This window comes from Zingiber officinale, chromosome 7B, assembly GCF_018446385.1.
Source record: "Zingiber officinale cultivar Zhangliang chromosome 7B, Zo_v1.1, whole genome shotgun sequence".
Lineage (NCBI taxonomy): Eukaryota > Viridiplantae > Streptophyta > Magnoliopsida > Zingiberales > Zingiberaceae > Zingiber > Zingiber officinale.
The window spans coordinates 78,671,687-78,683,471 of record NC_055999.1 but is presented as its reverse complement, the minus strand read 5'-3'; the positions used below and the strand labels follow the sequence as shown (position 1 = coordinate 78,683,471).

Sequence of the window (11,785 nt, the reverse complement as noted above, 5' to 3'; positions counted from 1 at the left end):
ACTGTCAATATCAAATAGACTGGACTCTGAGGTCGTCGAATCACCATCGACGATGTACAATTGTATAATTAATAAAGATACGAAGTGGGCTTGGACATCACTTGGCCATCAAAATAAAATCTCCTCAGGACGGTCTAATGATTAATGTATGAGATACTGTTATTATAAGATCAGATTCAAATCTCGACATAGTCGATATAAATGTCTTCTTTATCTGTCAATCATTATTTCAAAAGTTAGTAGTCATCCGTAATTTATTTCCGTTATATTAATCCTGAAATAAATTGATAAGAGTACTGAGGACAATCCTAATCATCTTTTACTACCATCACTAAGACGGCAGAAAGCAATCTCAACTTAAAGAGAGAACGATTTATGTGGAGGAGGAGATTGCTAATAGCCTTAATTAATTCAATTATGCCGTGTTCAACACTTGGATTAATTACATGTTGTTGAATCTAATCTGGACTTTTCCTGTAGCTTTAATTAGATATATACATCCTCCATTTCCACAACTTGCGTAGCACGTTTTGGAGTCTAATCTTCACAAGACTCGGTCAGTGGTGCACTGGAAACCACTTCTAATTAACTCCACTTGTGCAATTGGCAATGGCAATTCACCAACCTCTCATCTGTTTGACAAGTATCAACAACATGATAAAAAAATGAATATGTTAGTACCCAGTATTTTATCAATTTATTTCAAGATGAGATAAATAACGGATGATTATTAATTTTTGGAATAATAATTAATACATAAGGAAGATATTTATCTCAATTTTATCAAGATTCGAATCCCAGACCTTATGATTATAAATACCCTAGCTACTAGATCATCCCGAAAGGACGACAAATATCATCAACAACACATAATCCACATATATCAATGTGTCATTGCTAATTTTGAATTCACATATTTTATAATCTTTGGTCAGGAATACTTAAAAGTTGAAAAATAAAACTGCTCAGAAAAAAGTTTATTTAATTAGCAATTGTAAATACCTCCGGAACCTGAGTAACAAGTTACTATAACATATCCCCTTATAAAAAATTAATTTAATATCATACTTAATTTTAGTCAAAAAATCAAGAAAAGTATACTTTTAACATGCAAACCCAAGATATTTATAAAACTTTTTCTACTCATAGTGTTATCAATTCTAAGATATGGGACTAAAGAAAACTCTAGATTTCTAATTGATTAATGAGAAAAATTCACAATAATACGTCATAAAGTCTAAAACTCTAGATCTCTGATTGATTAATGAGAAAAATTCATAATAATAATTCGTAGTTGAGTCTCGAACTCTAGGTCACTGATTGATTAATAAGAAAAAATTTCAATAATACGCCGTAGCTGAGTCTCGAACTCTGGATTCCTGATTGGTGTGTTTGTAAAAATTATTAATAAATCTTGAAATTATTTTCAGTGTGAAAAGAATAAAAAAAGAACATTAACATAATTTTATTTTAAGCTTCATATAATAAAGGGGGCATATTATTAATATAATAGTAAGATGATGATGATGCTGTTGATAATAATAATAATAATAATAAATTTTAAAATAAAAAAATTAATTAGAAATTTTATCGGGTGCCATAGAAAAAGGAGTTAGTTATTGCAAAGAAATATATTAAAAAATTCAAACAAAAAATTATTTAAAAATTTCTCCAATATATATTAGTGTTGCAGAAAGGAATTGGCAATTTCTCCAATGTGTTATTTATTTTTGATGTTTGATTTGCATGAATTATGCAAGCATGAATAATATTCAACAAACATTTAACAATCTTAAAACTTAATCATGTTTATTTTTTAAAAGATATTTTTAATTGTTCTAAATTTTATTACTATAGTAATAAAAATTAATAAAATATATTAGAAATAACCACAATAATTAATCATTTAGAAATTTAAATAAAGAGGGGATGTAATTAAGATCACAAAATAGTCCACATATAGTTCTTGTAGGAAAGGGAGTATGTTGACTAGAACTGTCAATTTGAGTTAGGCTCGTTGGATTGATATATCCCGTCAAATAATTTAAGTAGGTTGGATTGAAATTGTATTAATTCATTGAAAAACGGATTTAAATGGATTAGTTCGTGCATATTGCGAGTCCAAGCAAGTTAGCCTGTGGCAGACTTGGATTGCCCATGAGTTGAGAAGGGAAAAAAAAAATTATAAATTAGATTATAAATTATGGTGATATAGTGAGGTTTGGTACAAAATTGACCACTTATTCTAATTTAATTGGTACAAAGATCAATTATATTAGTTTTAATAGTGATAGCCAATACCTCCCTACAATAAGGTGGGCCAGACTACCAAAAAATAAAAAATATAAAAAAAATATCTAAAATTTATTGAATTTGATCATTCCATAAATAAACATTTCCAAAACACAAACTATTCCACTCGAAGTCTCCATACAATTGATTCTTTATTTTACTATCTACAGTGTGTTCACGTCTCTGTTATGTTAGTTTGTACTGCATCAGTCTTCTTTTCTTTATTCTCCATATTATTAACCAAGGGACTTGCATCTTTTCCTTAGATTGAAAAAATAATAATATTAACTATAAGTACTCACAATAGGGTAATAAAGATCCATTATAGAAGATAAAATATTTGAATAGTTACACATCGAAACAAACTAAATTTTATTTATATCAGAATTTGCTTAAACATTACTAAAATTTAATCGGACTCTATTAACTTGATATTAAATATCTGAATAGTTACATTGATATTAACTTAGATTTTGTCCCACAGTTTGCCTAAACATTATTTAGTTACCCTACTTTAATGGTACATGAACTTTGTCAATCAAATGAAAATACAAATTCCTCCAATTGTGTTTGGATAGTAGGATTATAAACACACTCCATAATCCAATCACATAACCAAGTGAGGCACCAAAGTAAATTGATAGAAATATTTGTGATTTACTCTTTTGCAACTCTTCCTTTGTCACATCGTTGTCGACATCATTAGAGCAACTCTTATTAATCAAATCCCCACAAAGATAAGCATTGCCCATATAAATGGAAGCATCAAGAAGTGTTTGAAGTTGAAATCCGGAAGGAATATCCCCTGACAAATTATTGTAAGAAAGGTTTAAATGGTCCAAAGCATTCAATCTTAACAAATCTTGAGGAATAACACCTGATAAGTTGTTGAATGACAAATCCAATGTTTCCAATGACTTCATTCCACCAATAGTATCTGGAATCCAGCCTTTTAAAAAGTTCCTTGACAAATTCAAAGTTTGAAGTCCTACAAGAGATCCTAATGTCGTAGGAAACTCACCCGTAAGATTATTGCTTGAAAGATCTATAATCTTCACCAAATAGAGAATAGATGAAAATCTATATTTATATCCCTTTGTAACTATTGATACACTATCACTTTCTCCAAATTCAAAATATTCGGCTGATACTCTAATTGAAATTGATCCTTCAATTGAAATTGTGTCATCGGTTGCTCTTGATGTCAATCTTATTGCATTGAAATTGCCAAAGGAATATGGTATAGATCCTCCAAAATTGTTATTGGCAAGGTCAAGAACATGAAGATTGCTCAGTTCTCCGAGATTTGAAGGAATAATGCCAGAAAACATATTTGACCGTAATATGAGAATAGTCAATTGTTGCAAACTTTGTCCCATCCACATAGGTATCCTTCCTAAAAAGTTGTTGCCCGTGAGATCAATGACATGTAGTTTACTGTAATTTTGTAATGACATTGGAAGTTGTCCACTGAGATCATTATTGTCCAAATGCAAAGACTCCAATCCAATCAAGTTTCCAATGGAGCTAGGAATTTCACCGGTGAGCTTATTGTTTCCCAAGTGAATAAAGTAAAGGTTCGTATTTGCTTCTTGCCAACACTTGGGTATCTCTCCGGATAATTTGTTGTAGGATAAATCCAAACCCTCTAATTGCTCCGATTTGCAAATGAAAGATGGTATGCACCCATTGAAATGATTATTCGAAAGGATTAAGTAGGATGCTGAAATTTTTGATGATGGTATAGACCCAGAAAATCATTAAAAGATAGGTCTAGGGCCCAGATTTGAAGTGTCCAACGAGGAACAAGTCCTTCCAGTTTATTAGTGTTGGTGCAGCGGAGACCGGCAAGAGGGGGGTGAATTGCTGAAAACAAGAAAATAAAAACTACCCTCCTCGGATTTCAACTCAGAATTAAATCAGCAATAAAAATAACAGCAACTAAATTAATGAAACAGAAAAAGAAATAGGAACAGAAAAGACTCAGGGATTTAACCTGGTTACAACCAAGGAGCTTGTTAATCCAGGACAGTAGAAAAGAGCGCAGTAATTAAGAAAAATCTCCTTCTCTGAAGGCGGAGAAGCCTTTTACACTTTTGAAGCTCACTAGTTGCTTAGGAATTGCTTACAGATTGATTGCTTGAGTTGTTGTTGAATTCCTAACTCCAGGGGCCTTTATATAGGTCCTGAAAATCTTATCCCGAGAGTCCAAGGCGCCTCCAACAGGGTTTAAGGCGCCTCCAACTCAATCTGCGGATAAAACTTTATCCGCAGCGCAAACGGTCAAACTGGCCTGCTCAAGGCGCCTTAAATCCATTCAAGGCGCCTTCAATGTGTTTAAGGTGCCTTCAATGTGTTTAAGGCGCCTTCAAGGTTCTTGCTACAGTAATTTCTGCTACAGTAACTTCCCGCCTCTTTTGACTCCTTTTCTTCTTCACTTTGTCTTCCGAAGCTCCATTTGTTTGGGTGATTTCGGCCAACCGAAATAGGGCTCACCCGAACCCAATTTGCGGTGTTCTCCTCGAGCAGCCTTCCGTCCCGACTTCACGTCCCTCGAACGCTGCGCACACTCTTCACGTCCACCGGAGTACTCTTCCGCAGCTCTCTCGTCCTTCGGACGCACCGAGCCCGTTGGCTCCCTTCCCGTGTCGTCCTTCTCGCTAGCTGCGTCTTCCGCTCGACTTCCTGTGTTCCTAAGCTCCTGCACACTCAGACACAGGGATCAAATACAGCAGGACCTAACCAATTTGGTTGATCACATCAAAACTACCACGGGGTCCAACAATCTCCCCCTTTTTGATGTGCATCAACCCAAGTTCAAGTTAGGGTTAAATTAGACATAAAAAGTAATTTTAAAGAAAAATTACTAAACTAACAAGTTAAGTATAATTTTTGCAATTAGTAAAATTGCAACAAAAAATAGAAAAAGAAATTTAAATTTTAAATTTTTTCTAACTCCCCCTAAACTTGTACTTTTCTCTCCCCCTTTGATCATAGCAAAAACGGGGTTAATAAAAATAGAGAGAATTATCCAACAATATGTTAGGTAAAATAAATGGTTCAAAAATATTCCAAGTAAGAATGAAATTTTGAAAAATTTTCTAGGTAAAATTTTGCAAGTCAAAAAGTTTCCACAAAAAAAATTTCAAGTTAAAAAATTTTCCAAAAAATTTTAGTAAAATGAATTTTTGAAAAAAAAAATTGCTAAGTTAAAATGAATTTTCTAAGTAAAAAAAAATCTTAAGTAAATGTTTAAGGGTTCCCAAAAAAAATTTCTAAGTCAAGTGAAATGAACTTTTAGAATTCTCCAAAAAAAAATTCTAACCCAAAAAGAAATTAAGTTAGAAAAAAAAATTCTTAAGAATTTTTGTTTATTTTAACAAATATTTGATAAACTTTCAAAGCATTATTTAATACTTGTATAATGCTTTTTCAGAAAGTTAATTAAACATTTTCTTTCAATATTTTAGCTTCCAGGTCGTGGCGAGGCACTAGGCCTTCTTGGTTATTGGAACAACAACCACTTCCTTAGACAAAGCTTCCATAAAAAATTTCAATGTTTAATTTTCTTACTGTAAGCTTTTAATTTTTGAAAAATTAATTAAGCACAGATTTTGGAACCCAAAAGAGGTTCCTTCCTACAGAATTATTCAAAAATCTAGGGGGTACATAGTTTCTTGGTATTTTTCTAAGTTGACCTTGATGCTTCCTTATATACCAATTTAATTTACCATAAATTCTTAATTTTGAATTTGGAAATTGATTTAAGCATGCATCAGATTTCAGTTTTTCAATTTCTAATTTCAAATTTTCATTTTCTGATTTTAGATGATCATACATTTCTAACGGCCATGCTCTTGCTAGGTTCAACTTTAGTTCAGCATTCTCTTTTTCTAATTCATCCAACTCTTTAGAAAGAGACTTGATAAATTTAAAAGATTGAGTTGAGGTTAGATTGCGTACCTTACTTACCTTGTCTGGTGACGCTCCCCCTTCACTGTTGCTTTCTTCTTCTGACGATTCTCCCCCTTCATCGATGCTCATCTCTGAGCTTGAATCTTCTTTCGGTTGATGGTTCGCCATTAGCGCTAACCCTGAGAATTCTTCGATGTCCGACTCAGAGGTTGACGAATCTGACCAGGTAGCCTTCAGATTCTTGTGCTTGGAGGGTTCTGGTTTCTTGTATTTTGGCTTTTCCTTTTCTTTCTCCTTTCTCTTCAATTTTGGGCAGTCCTCCTTGATGTGCCCTTCTTCGTTGCAGTTGTAGCAACGAACCGTCCTCTTCTTTCGATGATGCCTCTGCGATTTAAATTTATTATTACTGAAAAGTTTATTGAAGCGTCTTACCAGTAGTGTCGCTTCGGATTCGTCGACTGAGGCTTCGGAGTCAGAACCGTTTACTTTTGCTTTTAGAGCTATGTTCTGACCGGTCTTCTCTACTCCATTTGGCTCTGAAACTCGAGATTCGTGAAGTTCAAAAGTCGAAAATAATTGTTCTAACGTACTTACCTCGAGGTCCTTAGAGATGTAGTATGCATCTACTAAGGAGGCCCACTCTGGAGTTCTCGGGAAGGCATTGGGCGCGTATCGAATGGAATCCCGGTTGGTTACCTCTTCTCCAAGGTTCGTTAGTTGCGTTATCAGCTCCTTGATTCTTGCTTGGAGTTGCGCTACCTTCTCACCTTGGTTCATCCGAAGGTTCGTTAACTGGTTCCGGAGGATGTCGCGCTTCGCTAGCTTCGCTTCGGAAGTACCTTCGTGAAGTTCCAAGAATTTTTCCCAGAGATCTTTCGCTGACTCGTAGCTTCCGGTCCGATTTACCTCCTGCGGCGGTAGAACGCTGAGTAGGTGGAACTCAGCCTTTCCGTTGGCGACGAAATCGGCTTGCTCCTTCTTGCTCCATGTGTTTTCTTCTTTATCTTTCGGCGTTGCAAAACCATATTTCATTGTAATAAGAATATCAAAATCCGTTTTAAAAAATACCTCCATTTTGCGCTTCCATGTGGCGAAGTCTCCGTCGAACTTCGGGGGATAGATGTTCACTCCGGCCATCGTCTTGATCGTAGTGCTTCAGTTGGCGGTTAGTCTTTCTGAGGCGATCAGGCTCTGATACCACTTGTTGGTGCAGCGGAGACCGGCAAGAGGGGGGTGAATTGCTGAAAACAAGAAAATAAAAACTAACTTCCTCGGATTTCAACTCATAATTAAATCAGCAATAAAAATAACAGCAACTAAATTAATGAAACAGAAAAAGAAATAGGAACAGAAAAGACTCAGGGATTAACCTGGTTACAACCAAGGAGGTTGTTAATCCAGGACAGTAGAAAAGAGCGCAGTAAGAAAAATCTCCTTCTCTGAAGGCGGAGAAACCTTTTACACTTTTGAAGCTCACTAGTTGCTTAGGAATTGTTTACAGATTGATTGCTTGAGTTGTTGTTGAATTCCTAGCTCCAGGGCCCTTTATATAGGCCCTGAAAATCTTATCCCGAGAGTCCAAGGTGCCTCCAACAGGGTTTAAGGCGCCTCCAACTCAATCTGCGGATAAAACTTTATCTGCAGCGCAAACGGTCAAACTGGCCTGCTCAAGGCGCCTTAAATCCATTCAAGGCGCCTTCAATGTGTTTAAGGCGCCTTCAAGGTTCCTGCTACAGTAACTTCCAGCCTCTTTTGACTCCTTTTCTTCTTCACTTTGTCTTCCGAAGCTCCGTTTGTTTGGGTGATTTCGGCCAACCGAAATAGGGCTCACCCGAACCCAATTTGCGGTGTTCTCCTCGAGCAGCCTTCCGTCCCGGCTTCACGTCCCTCGAACGCCGCGCACGCTATTCACGCCCACCGGAGTACTCTTCCGCAGCTCTCTCATCCTTCGGACGCACCGAGCCCGTCGACTCCCTTCCCGTGCCGTCCTTCTCACTAGCTGCGTCTTCCGCTCGACTTCCTGTGTTCCTAAGCTCCTGCACACTGAGACACAGGGATCAAATATAGCAGGACCTAACCAACTTGGTTGATCACATCAAAACTAACACGGGGTCCAACAATTATTACGTAGATTTATATTGTTAATGCTTGGTATGACCTCGATCGATGATGGCAAAGTACCCCTAAGCTTATTGTGAGAGAGATCAATATACAAAAAGGTGGAAGAAGATGAATTCCAAAACCAATGAGGTAGGATGTCATTAATGCTTGTATTGGACAAACTCAACTCAGACATGGATTTCTGTGAGTGGAGCCATTGTGGAAACCAAGGACCCACTGCTGTACAAGATGCCAAGTCAAGGCTTTCTAATTGAAAAGAAGGGATCGAGTCATAGTCTAATGAAATGGTAATTCGAGAGTTTTCCCTTAAGTATAAATCCTTTAAGTTGGAAAGTTTTCCAATCTCAATAGGTATGGGACCCGAAAGTGAATTATAAGAAAGGTCGAGACTTATTAAACTAGTTAAGTTTCCAATTTCAAAAGGTATTTGGCCATTAAGCAAACAATTCAAAAGAAATAAATATTGTAACTTGGAAAGTTTCCTGGGACTCGAAAGTGAATTATAAGAAAGGTCGAGTCTCATTAAACTAGTCAAGTTTCCAATTTCAGAAGGTATTTGACCATTAAGTGAACAATTGTAAAGAAATAAAACTTGTAACTTGGAAAGTTTTCCAATCTCAGTAGGTATGGGACCCGAAAGTGAATTATAATAAAGGTCGAGTCTTATTAAACTAGTCAAGTTTCCAATTTCAGAAGGTATTTGACCATTAAGTGAACAATTGGAAAGAAATAAAACTTGTAACTTGGAAAGTTTCCCAATCTCAATAGGTATGGGACCCGAAAGTGAATTAGAAGAAAGGTAAAGACTTATTAGATTAGTCAAGCTCCCAATCTCAGTAGGTATACCCAAAAATGAATTAGAAGAAAGGTCAAGATTTATTAGACTAGTCAAGTTCCCAATCTCAGTAGGTATGGGACCCGAAAGTGAATTAAAAGAAAGGTCAAGATTTATTAGACTAGTCAAGTTCCCAATCTCAGTAGGTATGGGACCCGAAAGTGAATTAAAAGAAAGGTCGAGTGTTGTTAGATTATTCAAGTTTCCCATTTCAGAAGGTATTTGATCATTAATTGAACACTCATACAGAAATAATGATTGTAGACTACTTAAATTTGCAATTTCTGCGGGTATAGGATCCGTTAGCATTTTATTGTTGCTAAGGTCAAGTAGTATTAGATGATTAAGACTCCAGATTTCAACAGGTAGGGGACTAGATACGTTGCCAGAAATATGAAGTTGAATTAGTCTAGTTAAGTTACTCATTCCAGCAGGTATCAGTCCTGAGGCATCAATTCTAAGCAATGAGAGATTAGTGAGTCGCCACAGCCAATTGGGCAAGGAGGAGGAGGAGGAGTAGAAGGGATTGGCTTCCAGGTCAAGAATTTCGAGAGAAGTGAGATTGAGATGAGAATTAAATGAAGAGGGGATGTGATTAAGATCACAGCCGTACAAATATAATTCTTGCAGGGAAGGCAGCATGTTGACCTCCGACGACCAATTTTGAGAGACTGCACTGAGATTCACTTGGGTAAGGTCGAGGTACCTCAAAGAAGAGAGCCCTGAGAGCCAATCCAAATGATGGGCAATTGGAGTTGCATACCATCCAGTTGACTGCAGCCCGAGATGATAAAAGCTCGTCAGATTGCCAAGTTGAGAAGGAGTGACTCCAGAAAAATTGGACCAAGAAAGCTCAAGATACTTTAGATTCAAAAATGAGCCAATGAATTGTGGAATTTGAGCTCCTTCGAAGTCGTTCCCACTTGGATTCAACCGCTCTAACCGAGTCAAGTTCAACAAAGAAGGACTCAGTATCTCACCTCGCAGAGCCGTATGGAAAATTTGCTCATTATCAACATTTGGATTTTGAAGGTTGAGCTCCACCACACGGTGGCCTCCAAACAAAGTTGCGTTGTTGGTCGTCTTGCATACGACGCCACTCCATTTGCAGCAGTCTATCTGTGGAGACCAGGAGGCCAAACGGTGGGAAGGGTCTTTGACGTTGGCTTTGAAGTCGAGCAGGGCGTCCCGTTCCACTTCCGAGCAGCCTCTTGTAGGTGTTGCTACTGCTGCTTTTTTCAAAGAAAAGGCAAGGCTCATAATAATAAGCCCACAAAGCAACAAAGAGTAGTAGAGCGAGTGCAGAGGCATAGTTTTCCTCGATTTTGGTAAACTAGCTACTTGCTGCTTAATTTCCTTGATGGGGGATTGCAATATACAGCTTATTGTTTAATATATATATATATATATAGGGCTTATCAAATCCAAGTATTCAACGAGGGAATATAATTCTGATAGTAAGTCTTCTCCGTGTGGTCATTTATGTAGAAATCTGCCACCCATTATTATTTTATACTATTCCAAGTCTTCTCCGTCTGGCACGCAAAGTGAGTTCTCCAGAGACGAAATCCTATTTGGCCATAAATGGAAGACTTTGCTAGTAGAATTCATGTTGTACCTTGCCATGTTCATAGAGACTATATGTTCATAAAGACTATAAATCAGAGAAGAGAAAAAGTCCTCGCGCAGATCTTACAATATTCAAGTCAGGTATTTTTTCTTTAAAAAAATAATATATGAAGGAAAAAAAATTACAAAAGATGAATACGAATGTGCGCGTACCTGCACAAGGGAGAGGACCTCCTTTTTTATATGACAATGCGTACCTCTAGAACTTGACCAATGTCAGAGAATGTTAGGTGTCGGGATCTGTCGGGTGATGGAGAACACGTGGTGCCCTCTCATTGGCTGAAAGAAGGTTCCATTCTTAGGGAATGACCGACCACTAGAATATTCCCTAACTGATGACAGTTATTCTCTGACAGGTGGTTGCGATTCCCTGACATTGTTTGTCGCTTAGCACCCTCTGTCCTCCTCGGGTTTAGCTACGAACAGCTCGGGATGACCTTTCGGGTATGTCATCTGTTGGTGCAGTTAGCACTAACGGACTAACCCAAGTTTTGATGAATGATAAAATAGGTTAAGTTAGTTTTGTTGTTGATCTAACATTCTGACCGAGTGTGCAGAAGAAGCCCAGATAGATCGACGGGTTGACCGGATGTCTGGCACGAAGCCCAGCTAGGTCGACGGGCCTACCGGATAGCTGGCACGAAATCCAAACGGGTCAACGGGCTGACCGAACATTTGGCAAGAAGTCCAGCTAAGTCGACGGGCTAACCGAATAGCTGGCACGAAGTCCAGACGGGTCGAAGGGTTGACCGGACGTCTGGCAAGTAGTGGAGGTAAGTCACTGGAGTTGAGTGATTGTGAGGACGCGTTCTTGGGAAGGGAACTTAGGCGCCGATCCGACTTAGAAACATTTCGGAACTCTAAGTCGAGATCTTGACTAGATTCCAGTCTCGGAGAGACGGAATCTAATTACTATTTTACTTATCTATAAAATTGTGCTAACAATCTGTGTTGCAGGGTACAATTGTCTCGGACTAACGTTTTTCTTGCAGG

At 37.4% G+C, this 11,785-nt stretch overlaps 1 protein-coding gene across 1 annotated transcript; it reads right to left on the bottom strand.

Moving 5' to 3' along the window:
• Positions 1–2,467: 2,467 nt before the first annotated feature.
• On the bottom strand, positions 2,468–10,514 carry LOC122004462 (receptor-like protein EIX1). Its single transcript, XM_042559346.1, has 3 exons — positions 8,314–10,514; positions 2,954–4,015; positions 2,468–2,553 (listed from the first exon to the last, which is right to left on the bottom strand). The coding sequence occupies exons 1-3, from the start codon at positions 10,472–10,474 to the stop codon at positions 2,468–2,470; spliced, it is 3,309 nt and encodes a 1,102-aa protein (XP_042415280.1). The 5' UTR covers positions 10,475–10,514.
• Between the last annotated feature and the right edge of the window lie 1,271 nt (positions 10,515–11,785).